We start from the raw sequence: 24822 nt of genomic DNA, 5'->3' as shown, positions 1-24822 counted from the left end.
TTAGACTTTGAGGCTAAAGATTCTGAACACATGAGACCTGCCGGAATGAAGGCACACCTTAGGGAGTTACTTCAAAGTGCCCAGACCTGGGGATCATTAGACAAATGAGAAGGCGATGGGTAAAGAAGAGAGATAAAAGAAAAAGGGATTCTGCGGAGATGACTGTAAATGTTCAGGAGGACAAGGATCCAGTAAACCTTTTGCCAATGACAGAGATTCCCAGACAGAATTTTTGTTCATGTCCCTTGGAGCAGAAGTGACTTTCTATCCTTAACAAAAGATTATCCCAGATTGAGAGAGAAGCCAGTAGAATGGTACCAGCAGACAGACAGGTTTGTGAAACTTGCAAAGTGGCTGTGGGAGGACATGAACACTCTATTAGAGATAGTGGTTTCAGCTGATCTGTGGATGGAGTGTCAGAGGAGTATAGACTGGCTGACAAAAGAACCAGAGAGAGATCAGGTTACAGGTGCGCCGTCTCCTGAGGTAATGAAATATTACTGTAAGGTGACTGAATTCCTGTATATGAGAATTTCCCCTTCAAACACTGACTGCCAGAGAATAGATGCTTCCTAAGCAGGTCACAGGTCCAACCATAGTAATAACGCAGTACACCAATTCCGTTTACACAGTGAGATTGGAATAAACAATGATTGGGTGAGTGAGAGTTTGGATGAGGAGGAGTGTGTGCTTGCAGCTTTCTTAGAAGTAGATCAGAAAGGTCGCTATGTGAAAGGAAGTCATGGGTCACAGAGTTTCCTTCTTGGTTGACACAGGATCTACACGCTCTACAGTAAGAAGTGCTGAAGTCCCAAATTTGCCCTTTTCAGGAAAGACAGTCCAGATTGTAGGAGTTGCAAATCAGTATTTGACCAACCCAATACAGATCCAGTACAGGTTAAGATTGGCAACTTCCAGTTTCCTAGTCTGTGATTCAAGCCTTGTATCCCTACTGGTGAGAGACTTGCTGTGTAAAACTAGGTGCTTGGTTACTTGCGCAAATGATGGAATCGAGATACAATCAAATAACGATGATGAAGATGGTCCAACTCTAGAGATAGAGTATGAAACCACAAATGAGGAATACCCTCTGATTGATTTTTTCCAGTGTTCACAGTGAAGGAGCTTCATCCTGTTTTACAGGAAACAGTTAAAGAGAACGTGTGGGATCTCACAGGGAAGGAGATAAGTCTGATAAGGGGAGTTGAGCCAGTTAAAGTTTCTGTGAAGCCGAACGCTATTTTCTCTCAGATCCCCCAGTACCACATGCCATAAGATGTCCTTATAGAGTTTGTCCAGATAATTGCGGAATTTGTAAACCAAGGCGTTTTAAAAGAAATGTTGAGCAGTCCATGTAATTCACTGGTAATGGGATTAGAAAAGCCCTGTGGGAAAGTTCGAATTGTCCAGGATTTGAGAAAAATAAATGATATTGTGATCAAATGTTGCCCCATGGTGGCAAGTCTAGCTGTGATAATGTTTCAAATCCCATGTGATGCTGAGTGATTCACTGTCATTGACTTATCACAAGCCTTCTTTTCCGTGCCTCTTCATGAGGACAGCCAATTTCTCTTTTGTTTCAAATTTTTGGACTGAGTTTACTGTTGGTGTCGAATTCCTCAAGGTTTTCAGAGTCACCTTACATATTCAAACAGATCTTAAAAAATAATTTGGAGTCACTGGAACTGCCTTTCCAGTCGACCTTGGTACAGTACATTGATGACTTGCTGATTGCGTCCAAAATAAGGGACAAGTGCAAGTATGGCACAATTGCCTTGCTGAACCATTTGGGAAAGAATGGTCATAAAGTGTCACCACTTTAGGTGCAATACTGTCAGAAAGAGGTGAAATACTTGGGTCACCAGATTGAGAAGGAACCAAGGAAAATATCTCGAGAAAGGGTCACAACAATATTGCAGATGAGTCCCCCAGCCACTCAGAGAGATGTCAGGATGTTTCTAGGGATGTTAGGCTACTGCCACCAATGGATTCCAAATGTTTCAGTCATTTCCAAGCCATTGAATAAGCTGACCCACAAGGAAGTCATGATCCAATAGTGTTAGATCAGGCTTGCATGAAAGCATGTTCTGAATTGAGAGAGAGTCTGTGCAAAACTCCGGCTTTGGGAATGCCTGACTATACTAGGCCTTTCACATTGTTCTATCATGAGCGTGATGCATGCTCTTTGTCTGTTTTGACGCAGGTCCATACAGGTGTAAACTGGCGAGTAGTATTTTTTCAGCTACTTTGGACCCCGTCGCAGCAGCTTTTCCAGGCTGTTTGCTTGCAGTTGCAGCGGTTGGACAGAGCCTCACACAGTGTGAAGGCATTGTGATGGGACATTCCTTAACTATTACGATCCCTCATTCTATTGAAATCCTACTCACGAAGACGAAAACTCAATACCTATCAGGTGCAAGATTGACCAGATATGAGACGAGTATTCTAGGCTCACCAATTTTGTCCTTGAAAAGATATACAGTGCTGAACCCGGCAACTTTACTTCCAAATGAAATTGTTGAAATTGAAAAGTTGGAAGACATCGAGCATGATTGTCTTCAAGTAACTGACTTGTGCACGAAATCGAGACCTGATATGAGAGACACTCGATTAGAAGAAAGTGACCAACTTGTCTTTGTTGATGGCTCGTGTTTGAGGGACAATAGAGGGACACTGAGAGCAGGATATGCCATGTGCACAATTTCTGGTATCCTGAAAGCATCTTTGCTTTGGGGAGTATATTCTGCACAAGGAGCAGAACTGATAGCCCTTACTAGAGCTTGCCATGTTTCTGCTCAGCTAAAAGTTACCATCTATGCGGATAGCCAGTATGGATTTCGAATAGTCCATGACTTTGGCCAGTTGTGGTCACAGAGAGGTTTCATGACCTCTTCTGGTTCACCAGAGAGAATTAAAGAACTGTTGCATGCTATAAAAGATTGCTGTGGTGAAATGCTGCATGCATCTTAAGTTGCAAGACTTTGGCCCTCATTATGCCATTGGCAGTAAATACCGCTGCGGTGACAGCCGCCAACATACCGCCACAGTGACGAATATCTGTTAGCCATAATATGACACACACACGCACCAATAGGACAGAATACAGCCACATACACAAATCCGCTAGCCCAAAGGTCAGTGGAAAAGTGGAGATCCCTATTACCCATACCGTTACGCCAACAAAACAACCCCCACCACATTATGACCCACGAAATCACCACAGCATACATTCAATGGAGGTAAACCACTGGCGGTGCATACCGCAGCTGTCAGAATGGACAGCAACATGCAAAACAACACCACATTGGCCAATACTAAAAACACACACCTGACACTCATACACCAACCACGCCCACACACCCAAAGCACTATAAAACACACACACACATTACACACAACACTTTACGAATACAAATTATTGCCACCAGACTGACACCAAGACCACTGTGACAACTAGACACACACACCATTTACACCCATACATCCCTCACGCACCCCACATCACAAACCCCACGACATTACTCAACACACTCTCACCAACATACACCACACAACACCCATGTCCCCACAAAGGCACCGCCGTTTCACTGATGAGAAGTTAAGGGTCATGGTGGAGAGAATTGTCAGGGTAGAGCCACAGCTCTTTGGAGCACAGGTACGGCAGATATCCATTGCAAGGAAGATGAAGCTATGGGGGAGAATCGTGGACGGAGTGAACACGTGGGACAGCACTCAAGAACAAAGGACGACATCGGGAAGAGGTGGAATGACCTATGGGGGAAGGAACGTTCCAAAGCAGCAAGGCACCAGCTCGCCATACAGAGGACTGGCGGTGGACCCCAGCCTCCTACCCCACAGCACACAGCATGGGAGGAGCAAGTCTTGGCATTACTGCATCCTGAGGGACTCCCTGGTGTTGCCAGAGGACTGGACACTGATAAATCAATATTTACCACTTATCACCCCCCCATACCTGCATACCATCTCACAACCTCACCCTCACTCCCAACACTCCACCACATCCCACATACTGCACCTACACATATGAATAACCCAATACCAAGCCCTGCATGCTATACCAATGCATGGACAGCCCTCTCAGCCTTGCATGGACACCAATCACTAAAGCATGCACAGCATATGGAAACTAACAATCCCACAATACATTACCATACACATTTCAAAGGTGGCAGGGCAACACCAATGATAGAGGGGAAGCCAGGGATGTACAATATGTCACAGACATGAAGCATAATAAATCACTTACATCCTCACAGGTACCCCAGCCAATCTCAGTGGAGAGAAGGTGCCACGACTATCCAGTCCCCCAACAGAAGATGCCCCCAGTGATGACAGTAACTCTGGACTTCAGGATCTGGATGACCTACCTGGCCCATCAGTCCACCACAGAGCATCCCCCATCAGTATCCAACACCATAGCACCCATCCAGCGTACCCACACCTTTGTCCCCAGGACTCGTCAATCAGCAGTGTGACCACCTGTACAGGGACCCCAGTCCACAATTTATACCCAAGACAGTCAGGGACCTGGGGTCAGTGGCAGTGGGCACACCGTTCAGGGGACAGAGACACAGTGGAACAGGGACACTTGGAGGACTGCTGTGCGCCAGGGGGAGGACAGGACCAGGAAACCGACTCTCCAGGAGGCACTCTCCGAGGTCATGGGAACCTACCAACATACTGAGGACATGATGGGCCAGATCCTTGACAACATGCAAGAGAACAGGCGGCTGCAGGAGGGACAGTATCAGGGGATCAGGGAGGACTTTCAGGCCATTAACACCACCCTGATCTCCATATTAGGGGTGCTGGCAGACATGGCCAACATCATGAGGAAGGGAACAGCAGACTAGCGGGCCCCTACCACTAGCCAGTCCATTGACCAGCCCTCCACTTTTACTGCAGCTAGTGGGCAGGAGGCCCCGCCACAGGACCCACAGGTCACCAGCAGCCCTCCCCCTGCAGAAGGTGAACCACCCTGCAAATGTTCCCTGCGAACCAGACAGAAGCCAGAGACACTTGCCAAGACCACTGCCAGGAAATGAGACTCTCCTGATTGTCCCTCTTGTGTCCCACACTGTCACCTTGTCCACTTTGAACTGCCTTTGCTCCCCTTCCTATGGCCACTTGGACACTGCGTCTGTGCTACAAACAGACTGGAAAAATACCCTGGACTTTCCTCCATCATCACCCCATTCCATTGCACATTCCCCTCAATTTCTTAGCACTACAAGAAACACAATTTGACTACTAGTGTTTCATGTATTGGAATTGTACATTTATGGAAACAGTCATATCATGTGCAAATGATCTGTACACTGTGAGAGCATAGAAATAATCATATGTAGCTGTCTGTAGTCAGCACGTCAGTACACAGTTGTTATATCACCATCATCTGTAAAATGACAAGCCATAGGTGACAGTAAGATGAGATGCAAACGAAGTTAATGCCATGCTGCAGCCACACCAAATACACCAATAGTCATAGGAATGTTCAGTTGCTCTGTCTCACCTGTGTGTTATTGGAAGTATTGATGGATAACTGATGTTCTGTTATCCTCTTCTTCATCCTCAGCCTCTTCATCCTCACTGTCCTCAGGGTCTACTGCTGCCACAGGGGCATCTCCAGTCTCCTCCTCCAGCAGAAAAGGTACATGGCATCTGAGGACCAGGTTGTGCAACATGCAGCATGCCACTACTATCTGGCAGACCTTCTCGGGTGGATAGCACAGGGATCCAACTGTCAGATGGAAGCACCTGAGCCTGGCCTTCAGGAGCCCGAAGGTCCTCAAATGATCCGTCTGGTTCGTCCATGCGCCTCATTATAATTTTCCTCAGCCCCTGTCCTAGCATTCCAACAGGGTTCAGCAGCCATGATAGATTTGGGTAGCCAGAGTGACATGCAAGTATTGAGGTACCACATTGAGCCTCACACAATCCTATGAGGGGAACACCTGAAGGCATACACTAATATACAGTGGGTGGGGACCAAGGCTCCCTTATTAGGCACACCCTGTGCCTCTACAGTTGGGCCATCACATTTGGGATGCTGCTATTCCTCAGAACAAAGGCATCATGCAGGACCCAGGATACTTAGCATTGACGTGGGATATGTAGTGGTCCGCCAGGCACACCATCTGCACATTCAGTGAGTGGAAACTCCTACGATTCCTGAACACCTGTTCATTCTGGCGGGGGGACAAACGCAATATGTGTCCTGTCAGTCGCCCCATTAATATTGGGATATGTCCCATTGCATAGAATACAGCCTTCACAGTGGCCAAATATTCCACCTGGGGGAAAGAAATGTAACTGCACATGTGTCTCAACAGGGCAGACAAGACTCTTGCCAGCACAACTGAGAACATTGGCTGTGACATTCATGCTGCCAAGCCCACTATCACTTGGAAAGAACCAGTTGCCATGAAATGGAGCACTGATAGCACTTGCACAAGAGGGGGGATCCCAGTCGGATGACGGATAGTTGAGATAAGGTCTGGCTCCAATTGGGCACACAGCTCTGTGATTGTGGCCCTGTCCAGTCTACAGGTGAGGATAATGTGCCTGTCCTCCAGTGTAGCCAAGTCCACAAGGGGTGTATATACAGGGGTATGTCTCCACCTCCTATTCGTTCACAGTGGTAGGTATCTAAGAGACACAAGACTGAATAGGCTGTCACAATTGGAAAAATGGAGCCACAACTTCAGTGTATATGGTGCATTTATGTAATGGGACAGTGTTTATGGCGAGGTATGTGCCAATCTAATCTTTGACGCAGTTAATGTCGATATGACTGTATTCCACCCCCCCCCCCGAAATGGCAACCGCCTGTCCTGCATGTAGAGACAGGTGGAAGTGAGGTAATTCTGCAGATGCTGGGCATTGTGGCGGAAGGCTGTTTTGCACCGCCGTGCAATTCCTCAATGGATAATATACGGCTCTATGGAGTACAGTGGCCAATGGGGATCAGCGCCGACGGTGATGGTGTATACCGCCACAGACGTGATCGCCATTTTCTATCTGACTCCTCACTTGTTTCCTGACCTTCAACAGGAGAACACCTACACTGCGTGTGCTGCTGTGACCTGTGTCTGGAACCCACCATGGCCTGTGTTACTGGGGGATAGGGCCCCTGCCTTCACTTCGGAGGAGTTGGAGCGACTTGTGGATGGGGTCCTACCCCAGTACGGACTGCTGTATGGGCCTCCAGACCAACAGGTGAGTACACATTGGGCACGATGAAGGTGGGAAGGATGCATGGAGATGTGTGTACAAGCATCATGTCTTGTGGTGGTGTACATAGTGTGCGCCGGGCGATGTGTGTGCCAACGGTGATGGAAACGGGAATAGTAGGCCATTTGTGTGACAGGCTGCACTGTTTGTTTAATGGTGTTCTCCTGTCTGTATTGCCTCTGCAGGTCAGCGCCCATCAAAATAAGGGATTATGGCGTGCCATCGCCAAGGATGTGCGGACCCTAGGGGTCTATGGCAGATGGAGCACCCACTGTCGGAAACGATGTGAAGGCATGAGACGCTGGGCATGGAAGACTGCGGAGGCCCAGCTGGGGATGGCCTCCCAATGAGGAAGGGGTGCCCGTCGGATCCTGACCCCTCTGATGGCCCGCATACTGGCGGTGGCCTACCCAGAGCTGGATGGGTGCTTGAAGGAATCACAGCAGCCACAAGGGGGTAAGTACAGTGGATATTATTCAAAAAATGTGCAGGTGGGGTGGGATCCAGGTGGTGGATGTGAGTTAGTGGGTGCCCCTATGGCCAGGCCAGACTTTGCAGCGTGAGTCAACTCTAGGGTAATGGGTGTATAGCAAATGCAGGTAATCTAGCTTGTTAGCATTCCATTTCAGGCAGTGCTTCGTGGGTACCAGGAGGGGTGCAGTTGGTGGTGTGTGTCCCTCATCTTTCCTTAGCATCTAGCCATATCACTGACAGTGCAATGCATAGTGCTTAGGCCTGATCCCTGTGTGTGACGGTCTGTATATGCCAACTGTAGTGTTGGTGCAGTCATTGACCCAGTGTTTTCTTTGTCTCTCCCCCCCTTTTTATTCTGTAATCCTGTCCTTGTGTGCATTAGCATCATCTGGCAGAGGAGCAGGGGCACCGGCGACAGAGGGAGCTGCATCCTACAGGACCCAGGAGGCAGAGTCCACCGACGCCGAGGGAACCAGTGGGACGGGGGCGAGGAGAGCACCACGGCGGAGACAGATGGTGACAACACAGACTCAGATACCTCCTCCAATGGGAGCTCCCTGGACACCTCTGTGACCACCACAGCTGCTGGCACAGTCGACACACCCGTACCAGCACCACCCTCCCAGTAGCCCCTCAGCGAGTTGCCCGCCGGGGGCCGTGCACATGGCCCTCCGAGGGCCATGCACATGGCTTCCTTCAGGGAGTCAAAGTCTTTCGGACAAGCCTCTGTCCACTTCACCAACCTAGGTTGTTTCTTGGATGTCAGTTCTGTTAAGGGGGCTACTATGGTGCCACATCCCTTAACGAATCTGCAGTAATATCCTGTGAGGCCTAAGAAGGCTCTCACCTCTGTTTGTGTTCTAGATGGTTGCCAGGCCTTGATAGTTTCAATCTTGGCCTAGAGAGGCTGCATTTTGCCACCACCTACTAGGTGTCCCAAGTACACCACGGAACCCTGCCCAATCTGGCACTTACTGGCCTTGATGGTCAGGCCTGCCTGTTGCAGGCCCTGAAGCACCTCCATGAGGTGGAGCAGGTGTTACTCCCAGCTGGAACTGTAGATGGCAATGTCGTCTAGGTAGGCTGTGCAAAAGGCATGCTTGCCAGCTAGGACCCTGTTAACCAACCACTGGAAGGTAGCGGAGGCAATTTTCAATCCAAAGGGCATCACTCTCAACTGGTAATGACCCTCAGGAGTTAAAAAAGTGGATCTCTCTTGAGCCCCTTTAGTTAAGGCGATCTGCCAGTAACCTGAAGTGAGGTCAAAGGTTCTAAGGAACTTGGCAGGGCCTAACCTGTCTAGGAGCTCATCAGCTCGGGGGATGGGTGAGCGTCTGTCTTTGTGAGAGAGTTGAGACCCCGGTAGTCTATGCAGAACCTGAGTTCTGGCTTGGCACCAGGAGCAGCAGCCTTGGGAACCAACACCACTTAGCTGGACAAGGGACTACTGGACTTCCCTATCACCCAAGAGCCAGCATCTTGGCAACTTCATCCTTGATGCTGGGCCTCACTTCCTCTGACACCCTGTAAATTTTGTTCTTTACAGGTGGACTGACTCCTGTGTCAATATCATGGACACATAAGTGTGTGAGCCCAGTAGTGAGGAAGAACAGGGAAGAGAACTGCTCCAACAACTCGTAGCAGTCTCCCCTCTGATCTAGAGTCAGGGAGTCAGAGAGATTAACACCCTCCACTGATCCATCACCTTCCTTGGCAGAGAAGAGGTCTGGGAGTGGTTCACTCTCCTCTCCATGCCCTCATCTCTCACAAGAAGCATACTGAAGTCAGACCTCTCAAAATTAGGCTTCAATCTGTTGTGGTGGAGAACCCTTAGGGGGTCTTGAGGTCCACTAGGTAAGTGGCCTCCCCCTTTCGCCCCTTGACTTCGAATGGGCCAGTCCAGCGGTCCTGGAGAGCTCTAGGCTCTACTGGCTCCATCACCCATACTTTGTCTCCAGGTGAGAATTCTACCAGAGTGGCCTTCTGGTTAAACCACTCCTTCATCACCTCTTGACTGGCCTCAAGGCTGCTCTTGGCCTGTTTCCAGAAACAGTGTGTCTGGTTACGGAGGGCCAACATGTAACTGACCACATCCTGGGAAGGTTTCTTGGGAGCTTTCTCCCACCCATCCTGGACTATGCTTAGTGGTCCCCTGACAGGGTATCCATAGAGAAGTTCAAAGGGGCTGAACCCCATCCCTTTCTGGGGCACCTCCCTATAAGCAAAGAGAAGGCATGGCAAGAGGGTGCCCCACTTATGCCTCATGGCCTCAGGCAGGCCAGTGATCATGCCTTTCAGGGTCTTGTTGAATCTTTCAACAAGCCCATTGGTTTGAGGATTGTAAGGGGTAGTAAACCGGTAGGTTACCCCACACTCATCCCACATGGACTTCATGTATGCTGACATGAAGTTTGTACCTCTGTCAGACAAAACCTCCTTTGGGAACCCCACATGGGTAAATATCCACCTCAGAGCTCTGGTCACCATGGGTGCAGTCACTGTCCTTAGAGAGATTGCCTCTGGATAGCGGGTGGCATGGTCCACCAAAACCAGGATAAACCTATTGCCTAGGTTGGTTTTGGGCTCCAAGGGACCAAGGACATTGATCCCCACCCTTTCAAAGGGGGTGCCAATGATGGGGAGTGAGATCAGGGGGGCCTTGAGCCTTGTTTTCCCACTAGCCTGGTAGGTTGGGCAGGACCTACAGGAAGCATCTTAGGCTACCCACATACGAGGCCAATAAAAGTGGGTGACAAGCCTGGCAAAGGTCTTGTCTTTGCCCAAAAGTCCTGCCAGGGGGATGTCGTGAGCCAGGCCCAGTAGGAAGGCCTGGGGGAAACACTGGGGGACCACCAGCACACGTGTTGCCTCAGCAGCCGGTACCTTAGGCTCACTGTATAAGAGATCATTCTTCCAATATATGTGGTGATCGCCAGAGGCTTCACCTGCTGCTTGGGCTGAGGCCTGTTGCCTCAGACCCTCAAGAGTGGGGCACTCCTTCTGTGTTTTGCAGAATTCCTCCCTGGTTGGCCCACCCACCACTTGCCAGCCAGCAAGCTCAGGAAGGTTACCCAGGGCAGCAATATCCTCACCAGTTGGCTCAGGGACCTCCTCTTCTGCGGCCCTATCAACCACTGCGGGAATATCTTGGGCTGGTTTCCTGCACCCTTTGCCCTTCCTCATAGCAGCTGTCTGGGCCATTGTTCCAGGCTCCAGACGTCCTTGACTCCCTTCCGGTGCAGGCATGGACCATGTGATCATACAGACCCACTCAGGCAAACCTAACATCTCTTGCTGGGTTCTGAGCTCTACTGACTTCCAGGAGGTGTGCTCAAGATCATTGCCTAACAGACAATCTACAGGCATGGCAGGACTCACAGCTACTTTTAGAGTACCAGAGACTCCCCTCAACTCAAAGGGGACCAGAGCTACCGGTAGGTGGCTCTCACGATTGTCAGCAACTATGACCTGGTGGAATGTATTAGGGATGATCTGCTCTGTGGACACCAGCTGATCCCTGACAGTAGTCATACTGGCTCCTGTGTCACGCAGAGCCTCCACCCTTTGCCCATCAATGGTGACCCACTGCCTATACTTGGAAGTATTGGCAGGCATGTTGGCTCTTTGGCACAATTTCCTTGTCTCCCAGGGATACTAGTGACACCTTGTAAGGAAATGCCTCCTTGGTATGGTTACCCCCTGACTTTTTGCATTTTGTTGATGCCAGTTATGATTGAAAGTGTGCTGGGACCCTGCTAACCAGGCCCGAGCACCAGTGTTCTTTCCCTAAACTGTACCTTTGTTTCCACAAATGGCACCGTCCTGGCACACAGATAAGTCCCTTGTAAATGGTACCCGTGGTACCAAGGGCCCTGATGCCAGGGAAGGTCTCTAAGGGCTGCAGCATGGCTTATGCCACCCTGGGGGCCCCTCACTCAGCACATGCACACTGCCTCACTGCTTGTGTGTGCTGGTGGGGAGAAAATGACTAAGTTGACATGGCACTCCCCTCAGAGTGCCATGTCCACCTCACACTGCCTGTGGCATAGTTAAGTTACCCCTCTAGCAGGACTTACAGCCCTAAGGCAGGGTGCACTATACCACAGATGAGGGCATGTGTGCATGAGCATTATGCCCCTACAGTGTCTAAGCAAAACCTTAGACATTGTAAGTGCAGTGTAGCCATAAACAGTATATGGTCTGGGAGTTTGTCAAACACAAACTCCACAGTTCCATAATGACTACACTGAAATCTGGGAAGTTTTGTATCAAACTTCTTAGCACAATAAATGCACACTGATGCCAGTGTGGAATTTATTGTAAAATGCATCCAGAGGGCAGCCTAGCAATCAAAAACGTCTACCCAGTTCTGTGTGGAGAGTTTGGTGCTGTACCTGAACCTCTGACGATATTTCTCAGGTGTCAGCCCAAACTTGGCAAGTAAAGCCTAGGATCCAATACAAGGAGTGTGTACTTCCCCACTACTGGTACATACGTATCACCACAAGGCCTCCCCCCATTGCTCTTCAGAGACCCCATGAGTCCTTAGTGCAATTTCATAAGCAGCCAACCACTTATCAATGTCATCTCCCAACACATAACTTGGCACTACATTTTTGTGAATACAAACCTTCTTTTCCTCAGCAGGTCCTGCATGTATGCTGCCACCATCAGTGCTGGACTCAGACTGCCTCATCTTGATACCCAGCTCTTTGAGACTCAGTTCATGAGCCAACAAAAGTTTATTTTGAGCCGAAGCCCTTTCAGCTTCAGCCTGCTTGGCTTCTCTTTCTGCCCTCCTCTCCTCCTGTTAAGGTTCAATTTTTAACTTTGCAATTTGGGGTTGAAATTCTTTCTCTTCCCTCCTTTCCTCTGCAGTCAGGCCATGGCTAGAGGCACTTCTCCCTGGTTTAGTAGGGGGCACAATTTCAGGGGTAACATCCCCCGCTACTGGCAAAAAATCCTCTGAGGGGCCATCCTCTTGCTCCTCCTCCTCAACATACTCATCTGAATGGGCTTCTGCCCAGGCCCTCAGCGCCTTTTGGTATCCCTCCTTTCTGGAGGCACCCCGGGTAGGTACTCCCATCCTCTTGCAGAACCCATCAGCTGGTTAACAGTGTATGTCTCCAGCTTGGATAGGTCAAAAACTTCACCTCCTGCTTGAGACCCAGCCAGAGACATGTTGAATGAGGACTTAGTTAAAAATGTCAGGTAGAAAATGTAATTGCAGAAAAAGATTTAAAAAAACAAGTTGACTTTCAACTGTGGGTAGGTAGTGTACACGTAGCTATTGTATGTCACTGCACAAATACAAGTCCTATCCTCACCACTGATCACCAATGTTAGAAATTAGTAACGCATAAGGGCTATGTATTGGATGTAATGTTTTTAGAGATGATATGTAACATTTAGTTAATTGTCCCAGAGGTGTATCCAGAGTGGTAAGAGGCCAATACTGCACAGAGTGTACATTGTAATAATAAAATAAATTACATATATGAGTACAATAATATATTTTGTTAATGTTTTACTGTTCCAAGTGATGCTTTGATGCACATTAAACCTTTATCAGAAATAAACTGTTTGTGCATACACTAAACCTTTATCAGTCATACACTGTGTTTGTGCATTAGCAGAAGGTGCAGTACCACTGGTCGTGGCTAGATGTCACTGTGGAGCCCATTGAGTTATTAGTGCCTTGGGGCAATTATCATCCTTCAGCCCTTGGAGAGTATAGTGCATTGCACATTTGCAAGCCGAGCAGGGCTGTCAGATTGTTACTATAAACAAGGTCCTTATAACAAAAACTTCTCTCAGCTGTAAAAACAAAGTTCCAACTATAAGAGGGTTTAAATATGCATTGAATGTTGGAAGAGGTTAGATTTTTGCCCCTCCTTCTAATCTAGTGTGACCCCAAGATGGCCTGGATGGAAAGAGCACACTGTTCTGAATGTTTTGGTGGTGGCCCCCATTGCCCTAGGACCACCACAGGCTGAGTTATGGCCAACAATTTTATAAAAGGAATGCCTGCGAAGCATTATGGGGTGAGATTCTGTGCATACATTAGATCTTTACAAGAAATAAACTGTATTTGTGAATTAGCAGAAGGTGCAATACCATTGGTCATGGCTAGCTGTTTCTGTGGAGCCTACTGAGTTAGTAGTGCCTTCGAGCAATTATCATCCTTCTGCCCTTGGAGCGCATAGTGCATTACACATTTGCAGGTAGAGCAAGGCTATCAGAATATCATTACAAACAAGGCCCTTACACCACAAACTCCTCTCAGATGTAATAGCAAAAGTTCTAACTATAAGAGAGAAGTTTAAATATGCATTAAATGGTGGAAGAGGTTATGATTTTTGGTCCCCCTCTAATCTAGCCTAAAGAGCACATCGTCCTGAATGTTTTGGTGGTGGCCCCATTGCCCTAGGACCGCTACAGGCTGAGTTATAGCCAAAAATGTTTTGTAAAATGAATGCCTGCAAAGCATTATGGGGTGAGTTTCTCTGAGTGCAATGAATATTGTAGTATCGGCTCTCCCACTGTGCGGGGAGAGCAGCTGATGAGGATTCATTCCTGGGTTGATTTAATGCTATATAAAGCCACAAAAAGTTTTACAAAACACACGCACAACACAACTACTTGCATTTACTGTAAACGAACCGCGCGTGAAAATGAGTGCTTACTGACAAACACAAAAGGCAGGAAACAAAACAAATAGTCCGTCCAACCAACAGAAGAACATTCCAGGCGTAATTAAAATGTACTTGGCCGGTGCTCCTCAGCCAAGTACAGGAAGTGACGTATCGGCTACCAAAGCAGTTAGAAGGCAGCAAAACAAGAACGACACCTCCTTCAACCTATGGTGAGCGCAAATTCCTATACTCATCCCAACAGGTCTTGCAGGCAGCTGTCTAGGCTCGACCTAAAAACGACATAGGCTCTGCTGACTTAGTGAGCTGTTGCTCTGATTGCTGGGCTCTAAATGAAGGCATTGATGTAAACTTAGTGGGCTCATTAAGCAAAATCTGTACAACAGGAAACACCAGATGTGTCCTCAAGTGCACTTAAACTAAGGATTTCAGTTGTTAAAGGACTACCCTGAAGAGGTTTGAGTCTATGGCCAGTTACCTGAATGCGGATAAATTGTGGTGCAGCGTATCTGGGTAGGAAATCAAGAACGTGGTCATAGAGTTTTTGTCCATCAAAGCATTGTCCAACTTTAAGCTGTATCGAGGCCATTCCAATTTTCCCCTCGTGACCTACAAAACCAAACACAGGCTTTCATTTATTGAACCAAAAATTGCACTACACAATGCTATCATTTTAGTACTTGAGAGTCAACAATGCATTTAAATCAGATTAAGTGATTTAGATAACTACTAATGCAGCAGTGAAAAGTTGTTTGATGCTCTGGTTTACTTGTTGGATGCGCCTATAAAATGTTTAAACCAGTTCTAACGATTATACAAAGGAAAATACGTGGATTGAGCAACTCCACAAATAGTTGAGGGCTTTTGTTCTGGCCTTTGTTCCATTATTTTCACTCTACTTCCTGCTGTAACTTTTTATTTACTTGTGAGTTACACAGTTAAGACCCGATGGAAAAAGAAGTGCATATTTACCTCTTTAAAATCTGCTTGGCTGATGGTTCGAGTTATGTCACAGCAACCTCAGCTTCTTACGATATTTACTCCTGCTACTCTTACTTCAACATTACAGCCTACCCATCAAAACATTCACATGTATTCCTTGCCAGTCCCTGAACCATGCAATAGACATCCTAGAGTGTTGGCTCTGGCGAAGCTATAGTGGTGAAAGGAATACCTGAGTTACAAATGGGATAGGGTCAAATCTTATTGTTTTTTTTGGTTTTTAGTCACAAACTATTTAAAAAAGTTTCAGCCAAAGTGTATTTTAAGTTATTTCACTAAAAGGTTTGTACCAGAAGCTGTAATACGGATCTAGTTATGGGGAATAAATAGAGAGCAACTAATAGGGCAACTGAGAAACATAGTTAAAGGACTGTTCTGATTGTACAAGTCTCTCAGTAGAAAATGAAGGACCGCAATTTCATGACTTAGGGGGTCATTCCAACCCTGGTGGTCGGTGTTAAAGCGGCGGCTAACCCGCCAACAGGCTGGCGGTTAAAAAAATGGAATTCTGACCCTGGCGGAAACCGCCAACAGAGACCGCCACTTTAACACTCCGACCGCCACGGCAGGACAAACAAACAGCGCGGCGGTCACCGCCAACAGACAGGCGGGAGACAATGTACCGCCCACCCTATCACAACCCACCAATCCGCCACCTTTTCCGGGGCGGTAGCCCCGCCGATAAAAACACGGCGGAAACAGCCATTGCAAACGGAAAACGCTCACCTCCATACACCCCACGAGGAATCTGGACAGCATGGAACCCGAACTACACATCCTCCCAGCTATTGTCTTCCTGCTCCTCTACCAGGAGCGCGAACGCCGGCGCAGAAGACAACGGTGAGTACTGCACCTACGACACAGGGGAGGGGGGGAGGAGAAAATATTACGGGCACACACATACGCAACACACCCGCCCCCACCCTCACCCTCACCCACTACAACACACACATCAATGCATAGCAATACATCACAGTTGCAACCCCCAAGCCCCCCGGAAGAAGGCAAAGACAAAAGGAAATGATCATAAACAGTCAAATATATTGTATTACTGGCTTATAAAAATATCACACATTTAAAACAATTATATACATAAATATTAAAAGTCCGATAATTTTTGCAGGCATTGTCCGTGGACCACTGGGCCCAAATCACATGGGCAAAGCCCACACAGGATACCTGACACCAACGGAGAGACCACTGCAGGGGCATCAGATAGCAAAACTACAGGCACCTCAGGGGAAAGGGAAGGGGGGGCACCTCAGCCACATGAGTACACAACGCCAGATCCACAAGGGGGCTCCATGGCCACTGTTCCATCCTGGGGAGTGCAAAGCCACAGTCTCTCAAGTCCATACAGTGGGTGGTTTGCCCACTGTCACATCCTGGGGAGTGCAAAGCCACAGTCTCTCAAGTCCATACAGTGGGTGGTTTGCCCACTGTACCATCCTGGGGAGTGCAAAGCCACAGTCTCTCAAGTCCATACAGTGGGTGGTTTGCCCACTGTCACATCCTGGGGAGTGCAAAGCCACAGTCTCACAAGTCCATACAGTGGGTGGTTTGCCCACTGCTGCATCCTGGGGAGTGCAAAGCCACAGTCTCACAAGCCTCTACAGTGGGTGGGCTGCCCACTGTGCCATCCTGGGGAGTGCAAAGCCATAGTCTATCAAGTGGATGACAGTCTCCACTGGTTCTGGAGGGGGACTGGTGCCCAGAGTGCTTCGTGCAGCCCTGCCCGACACAGATGAGGGCCTGCCCCTTCTGCCAATGGGCCAGCGGTGCTTGAGATGAAGGGCCCAGTGCAGCGGTGCTTGAGATGAAGGGCCCTGTTCAGCGGTGCTGGAGACGGCGGTGCCCTGTTCAGCGGTGCTTGAGATGAAGGGCCCTGTTCAGCGGAGCTTGAGATGGAGGTGCCCTGTTCAGCGGTGCTTGAGATGAAGGGCCCAGTGCAGCGGTGCTTGAGATGAAGGGCCAGAGTGCAGCGGTGCTTGAGATGAAGGGCCCTGTTCAGCGGTGCTTGAGACGGCGGTGCCCTGTTCAGCGGTGCTTGAGACGGCGGTGCCCTGTTCAGCGGTGCTTGAGATGAAGGGCGCTGTTCAGCGGTGCTTGGGGCGGCGGTGCCCTGTTCAGTGGTGCTTGAGATGGCGGTGCCCTGTTCAGCGGTGCTTGAGATGAAGGGCCCAGTGCAGCGGTGCTTGAGATGAAGGGCCCTGTTCAGCGGTGCTTGAGACGGCGGTGCCCTGTTCAGCGGTGCTTGAGACGGCGGTGCCCTGTTCAGCGGTGCTTGAGACGGAGGTGCCCTGTTCAGCGGTGCTTGAGATGAAGGGTCCAGTGCAGCGGTGCTTGAGATGAAGGGCCCAGTGCAGCGGTGCTTGAGATGAAGGGTCCAGTGCAGCGGTGCTTGAGATGAAGGGCCCAGTGCAGCGGTGCTTGAGATGAAGGGCCCTGTTCAGCGGTGCTTGAGACGTCGGTGCCCTGTTCAGCGGTGCTTGAGACGGCGGTGCCCTGTTCAGCGGTGCTTGAGATGAGTGTCCAGTGCAGCGGATCCGGCCATGGCATGAATGTCACTCGCCACCTGACATGTGGCTGGCGGGGCCTTCCTGCCCATCTGTCTGTTGGCTTGCGGGGCCCTCCTGGGCTGCAGTACCGGGCCTCTGGGTGTCCTCCTGCACACCTGGGATGGGGCTGGTGGGGCCCTCCTGGGCAGCTGGCCTGCTGCCGGACTTGTCGGGCGTGCTGCCCTTCCCACCCTTCCCTGGTCGTCTGTGGCCCTTTCCCACCTTTGGCGGTGTGCCAGGTGGCACCCCACTTCCTGCTGGAGCCAGGGTAGGGATGTTGGTCCCTGGTGTCTTTGGCCTCTCGCGCCGGGCACTGGCAATCTTTGGGTGCTTTTCCGGGGGTGGGCTGGCCGTGCCTTGGCTCCTAGCAGAACTAGCTGCCCTTGAGGGTGGGGGACTCCACAGTCCTTGGCAAATAGTCTTGATAGGTCCTGGTTTTGTGGTGGCTGAGGTGCTGATTGGAGTCTTATGAGATGGACGGGGTGGGGAGTTGTTGGAAAGAGGTCAAGTTTGGAAAGGAAAAGCAATTTAGAAAGAGAGGGACGGGTAGGTGTAGTGGGTATGGGAGTGGAGGAAGAGGATGTGGTTGTAGGAGTCTTAAGTCTGGTGTCTTTGGGTGCAGGTGCTTGGGCTGGAGGCTGTCGTGAGGTGGATGGCTGTTGGGTGGGTGGCTGCCTGCGTTTGTGTGGTTTGGAAGAGGGGGTGACAGACACACTGGGAGAGGACACAGGGGACGTGTAAATGGTAGTGGGGGTGGTGACTGCACGTGTGCGGAGTGTTCTGGTGGGTGTGCTGGTGATGGACTTAGTGGCTGAAGATGTTGTGCATGCAAGTGTGAGTGGAGACGTCACAGGGAGGGAGGAGGTAGACGAGGAGGAGGGGGACACAGAGGAGGCAGTGGCTGTTGGTATGTCTGCATGTGGATGTTGCTTGTGTGAATGCTTGTGTGATGTGTGGTGCTTATGTCTGGATGAGCTTCCCTTGGGTGTTGAGGTGTGTGCAGGCTGGTCTGATGGTGTGTCTGGGATAGGCAGAGGTACAGGGGATTGGGTCTGGGTAGAGGAAGTTGGAGGGGGGAGGCTAGAGACAGGGACAATGGCTGCCATTAGTGCTGAGGCCAGAGCGTTGAACGATCGCTGATGGACAGCCTGACCAGAATGAATGCCCTCCAAGTATGCATTACTCCGGTGCACCTCCCTTTCTACACCCTGGATGGCATTCAAAAGGGTAGACTGCCCAACAATGATGGTCCTCAGGAGGTCAATGACCTCCTCACTGAGGGCAGCAGGGGTGACAGGGGAAGGGCCTGAGGTGCCTGGGGCGAAGGAGATGCCCACCTTCCTGGGTGAGCGGGCACGGGGCAAACGCTGAGGGGCTGCTGGGAGGGCGGTGCTGGTGAGCTGGGTGGCGGCTGTACCTGTTGTTGCGGGGGGCACGGATGTTGCCGCCACCACAAGGGAGCTCCCTTCAGAGGACGAGTCGCTGTCACTGACATCAGCACGAGTCCCCGCTGTGGAGCTCCCCTCGCCCTCCGTCCCACTGGTGTACTCAGAGTCCATTGCATGGCCCTCCAGGGCCATGTGGGATGCAGCTCCCTCGTGCTCCGATGCCACTTCTCCTCCGCCTGATGATGCTAATGCACACATGAACAGGAAGACCACAAAAAAGGGGGGGGAGAAATAAAGACATGTTGAGTGCATGCATAGGTGACACCGTTGGTGGAGTGGACAGACACAGAAGCCCCCTGCACTACGCCGCGCACTTGGGGTCCACTACTCAATCAGTGGGACATGGCCTACAAGCCTATGGATGACAACTGCACACATAGATGACACAGGGCCATGGATACCTGTACTTGGCACCCGACAGAGGTGGGGGGCGGGGGCACAGGGCCATGCCTTACGGAGGGGCCTAGTCTACAGAAATCGCCCTGGCCTAGGGATACCCACAGCCCTCCTCCACCACCCAGACACCTCCACTACGCGAAAAGTCAGCAGAATGTGCTTGTACTCACCCCCTTGTGTCTGCTGTGATGTCCTCACGCGGCCATCCAAATCGGGGTAGGCCACCGCCAGGATCCGGGACATCAGGGGGGTCAAAGTACAACTGGCACCCCTCCTACGTTGGGAGGCCATCCCCAGCTGAGCCTCCGCCGTCTTCCTGCTCCAGCGTCGGATGTCCTTCCACCTCTTCCGGCAGTGGGTGCCCCGTCTGTTGTGGATCCCCAGGGTCTGGACGTCCTTGGCGATGGCACGCCAAGTAGCGACTTTCTGGTGGGCGCTGACCTATGTGACATGTACAGGGGGAGAAAAAAAATCATCACCTTCTGCATGCTCGATGTGAGTGGCCCCCCATCCCCACCCTTGCCATGTGGCACATGCTCTCATCTGTCATTTGATGCATGCCTCAATCGCTCCCCTCCCCACCATCTTTCATCCACCCGACTCAACACAGGCATTGGCAACAAAGCATGGTCCCAGTGTACTTACCTGTTTGTCTGGAGGACCGTAGAGTAGCGCATACTGGGGGAGGGCCCCATCCACGAGTTTCTCCAATTCTTCAGAAGTGAAGGCAAGGGCCCTTTCCCCAGACGCATGAGCCATTGTCTCTTCCAAACCGAGGTCACAGCAGCACTTGCAGTGTAGGTCCTCTCCTGTGGAAGATCAGGTATCGAGTGATTAAGCAGATAGAAAATGGCGGTCACGCCCGCGGAGCTGCGTACCGCGGCGCTGCGTACTGCGACCGCCGGCGCACATCGTCATTGGCTCCTGAAACCCATAGGGTTCAATGTTAACCAATGTGGCTTTGCGCCGCGCTCTTCGACCGCCTACCGCCACGGTGTGCCACGCCAGCGCATTGAACTCACATCCCACTGTCACACTTCACAGGTCAGGCAGCCGCCATTTCAAGGGCCCACATGGCTTAATTACTACTGCGTCACACATACCTAGTCCTTGCATCAACACTCATACAAGCCATTCAATACATTGTGAATCGTGTTATGTGCAAGCTGTGGGAACGTACCTGTGGGTTGATTGACTCTGTGCTCGCTGTTGTCCTTCATAGGCACCGTCCGCTGGGACATGCGAGGAGATGGAGCAATCTTCCCGTGTACAGACCGCTGGTGGACCTGTCGACAATGGAGGAACGACATGTCATACTGACATACAGGCTTGACCGAGCCACTATACAGGAACTGTGTGCCCAGCTGGAGCCAGACCTGATGTCACCCATCCGCCAACCCACAGGGATCCCCCTTCTAGTGCAGGTGCTGTCAGTACTCCATTTCTTTGCAAGTGGATCTTTTCAAACAACAGTGGCCATATCATCAGGGATGTCCCAGCCCATGTTTTCCAAGGTGTTGTCCAGAGTGTTGTCTGCCCTGCTCAAACACATGCGGAGCTACATCATTTTCCCTGAGGTGGGGGATTTGGTTACAGTGAAGGGTGATTTCTATGCCCTTGGACATATTCCCAACATAATTGGTGCCATTGATGGGACACGTGTTGCTTTGGTCCCCCCCAGCAGGAGTGAACAGGTGTACAGGAACAGGAAGAGTTACCATTCGATTAATGTACAGATGGTGTGTTTGGCAGACCAGTACATCTCCCATGTTAATGCCAAGTTCCCTATCTATTCCCTATCCCTATCTAACTTATTGTTTTCTATTCAGACTATACACTCTAATTATGTACGCCCACATCCTGCGGAATAGCAGCATCCCGTATGTGATGGGTCAACTCCAGAGGCACCGGGTGTGGCTATTAGGGGACTCTGGTTACCCCAACCTGTCCTGGCTACTGACCCCAGTGAGGAATCCCAGGACAAGGGCAGAGGAACGGTACAATGAGGCCCATGGGCGGACTAGGAGGGTGATCGAGCGAACCTTTGGCCTCCCTAAGGCCAGGTTCAGGTGCCTCCATATGACAGGTGGATCCCTAATGTACTCACCAAAGAAGGTGTGCCAGATCATCGTGGCCTGCTGTATGCTTCACAACCTGGCTTTGCGATGCCAGGTGCCTCTTCTGCAGGAGGATGGTCCAGATGGTGGTGTTGTAGCAGCTGTGGAGCCTGTGGAGAGTGAAGAGGAGGAAGCCGAAGAGGACGACATAGAGAACAGGAACACAGTAATACAGCAGTATTTTCAATGACACACAGGTAAGAGTACACACCGGCATATTACATTTACTTAAAGACTTCTACCTCTCTACTGTCTGACTTTTTCCCCCAGTGTATGGTAACTGTGTTGTGACTTTCCCTTACGTTTTCAGGGATGTGGGCCCCACTGCGTGACATCTGCTTTGTTTCGCCATGGACTACAGCTGTGTGACAGCGGTTTGTTGGCATCACAATGTGAATGAACATTTTGGCACGGTCATGTCTAATACATTTGTTAAAATCACAGACAGACTCCAGATTTATTATGTGCAATAAGTGTGTTTATTCAAGTGCTCTAAATTGGATGGGTGGTTGCAAATCGGTGAGGGGTGATGGTGGAGGATTGTCCATGGCAGAGTCCAGACTATCAGTATCACAGGTGCATTGTCCAAATGCCTGTGGAAAGTGGAGCAGGGGCAGTTTAAAGTTGGACAGGGTGACAATGTGGGACAGTGGGATGACAATCAGGGCGGTATCCTTTGCTGGCGGGGGTCTTGACATCTTACTCTGTCTTATTCCTGGATCTCAGGGCCCGCTTGCGGGGTGGTTCTCCTTCTGCAGGGGGTGGGGTTCTGGTGGCCTGTTGGTCTTGTGTCGGGGCCTCCTGTCCACTAGCGCCGGCGGAGGTGGTAGGCAGTTCTTGGTCCATGCTAGTGACAGGGGCCCTTTGAGGTGCCACAGTGTCCCGCAATGTGGTGACTACCTGATTCAGGGCCACTACGATGGTACCCATGGCGGAACTGATGTTTCTTAGTTCCTCCCTGAACCCCATATACTGTTCCTCCTGCAGAAGCTGGATCTCCTGAAACCTGGCCAGGACCGTCGCCATCGTCTCCTGGGAGTGGTGGTATGCTCCCATGATGGAGGAGAGGGCCTTGTGGAGAGTGGGTTCCCTGGGCCTGTCCCCCCCCTGTCGCACAGCAGCCCTCCCAGTTCCCCTGTTTCCCTGGGCCTCTGTCCCCTGGACCGTGTGCCCACTACCACTGCCTCCAGGTCCCTGTTGTTGTTGGGGTGGTGGGTTAGCCTGGGTTCCCTGTAGTGGTGGACACACCGCTGATTGACGTGTCCTGGGGACAGAGGTATGGGCCCGCTGGGTGGGTGCTGTGCTGGTGTTCCCAGAGGGGGGAAGGTCTGCTGTGGCCTGTGGCTGTCTGAGGGGAACCGACTGTCCCGAGGTCCCCGATGGACCGGGCTGGTCATCTAGATCCAGGGAGACAGAGCTGCTGTCCTCACTGTGGGCCTCTTCTGGGGGTGGAGTGGACATTTGTGGACCCTCCTGCACAGTGACCTGGCGTTCGGGTCCTGCAGGGGTACAAAAGTATGGTTATTGCTTTTGTGTGTGCCAATGGCATGCAATGGGTGGGTGCCCGTGTACCCCAGTGCTGGCATTCCTTTGTGGGGGCTGTTGTGACAGTGGTTTGGGGGGGTTGTATGTGTATGTGCAGTGGGCATGCTTTGGTGATGGGTGTCCATGCTTTGTGGTCGCATGCAGGCCTAGGTTTTGGGATGGGTGGGTTGTGATGGTGAGACATTTGCTAGGAGTAGGTGTGATGGGGGTGGGGGTGAGGGTGGGGGTATGATTTGGCATGCTGGTGGGGTGGGGGGATGAAGTAGTGAAGATGAGACTTACCAGAGTCCATTCCTCCAGCTACTCCTGCAAGGCCCTCAGGTTGCAGGATGTTCAAGACCTGCTCCTCCCATGTAAATTCTGGGGGAGGAGGTGGGGGTCCGCCGCCAGTCCGCTGCACGGCGATGTTGTGCCTGGATACCATGGAACACACCTTCCCCCGTAGGTCGTTCCACCTCTTCCTGATGTCGTCCCAATTTCTTGGGTGCTGTTCCACAGCGTTGACCCTGTCGACTATTCTGCTCCATAGCTCCACCTTCCTGGCAATGGTGGTGTGCTGCACCTGTGTCCCGAACAGCTGTGGCTCTACTCGTACAATTTCCTCCACCATGACCCTGAGTTCATCATCTGAGAACCTGGGGTGTCTTTGAGGTGCCATGGGGTGGTGTGGGTGATGTGTAGGGTGGATTGTGTGGTGCTAAGTGTGGTGATGTGTATTGTTGTGTTGTGTGAAGTGCGTGCTAATATTGCTGGGTGATAGTGAATTGGGCGTCTGGGTGCTCGGATGTCTTTTCTCGGTGCATGTTCACGAATCTCTAGGAGTGGAAGTTTGTGGGTGATGTGGGTGTGTGTTTTATATTGTATTGGGTGTGTGGGAGTGGTGTGTGTATGTGTATCAGGTGTGTGTATTTTGAATTGTCCAATGTGGTAGTGTTTTGTACAAGTATGTGTATTTTGAGCGCGGCGGTGTGTACCGCCAATGAAATACCGCGGTTGAAAGACCGCCGCGTGGATTCGTGTGTCGTGATAGTGTGAGCGTATTTCTGTTGGCGTGACGGTGGAGGTTTGGTCATCGGCAGTTTCTCGCTGCCCTTTGGTGTGGCGGACTTTTGTGGATGTCGGTATTTTGGCGGTTTGCCTGTTGTGGGTCAGAATGACCGTGGCGGTTTACCGCGACCGCGGCGGTGTTATGGCGGTCTTCTGTCTGGCGGTAATCGCCTTTTACCGCCGAGGTTGGAATGACCCCCTTAGTTTATTTTAAGAACGAGTGCTGCAACCCCAGGGCTGGTGTGATATCGGTCGTCTCTACACAATAGCGAGGTCTGCAGTACTTAATTTGTGCTTGCTGTTTCTGGTGCTGAGCACCGGCACTTAT

At 50.7% G+C, this 24822-nt stretch overlaps 1 protein-coding gene across 1 annotated transcript in view; it reads right to left on the bottom strand.

The window, feature by feature from the left end:
- The window catches only part of LOC138299639 (long-chain fatty acid transport protein 2-like), a 645148-nt gene that overhangs the window by 51361 nt on the left and 568965 nt on the right, over positions 1–24822 (bottom strand). The window contains exon 9 of the mRNA XM_069238086.1: positions 14860–14990. Within this exon, the coding sequence (XP_069094187.1) occupies positions 14860–14990 (131 nt within the window). The remainder of the gene's footprint in view (positions 1–14859; positions 14991–24822) is intronic.

The sequence above is a fragment of the Pleurodeles waltl genome, chromosome 6 (genome assembly GCF_031143425.1).
Source record: "Pleurodeles waltl isolate 20211129_DDA chromosome 6, aPleWal1.hap1.20221129, whole genome shotgun sequence".
In the NCBI taxonomy this organism is placed as follows: domain Eukaryota; kingdom Metazoa; phylum Chordata; class Amphibia; order Caudata; family Salamandridae; genus Pleurodeles; species Pleurodeles waltl.
Note: the sequence above shows the minus strand (reverse complement) of the source record. Positions and strands in the feature narration are given on the sequence as shown.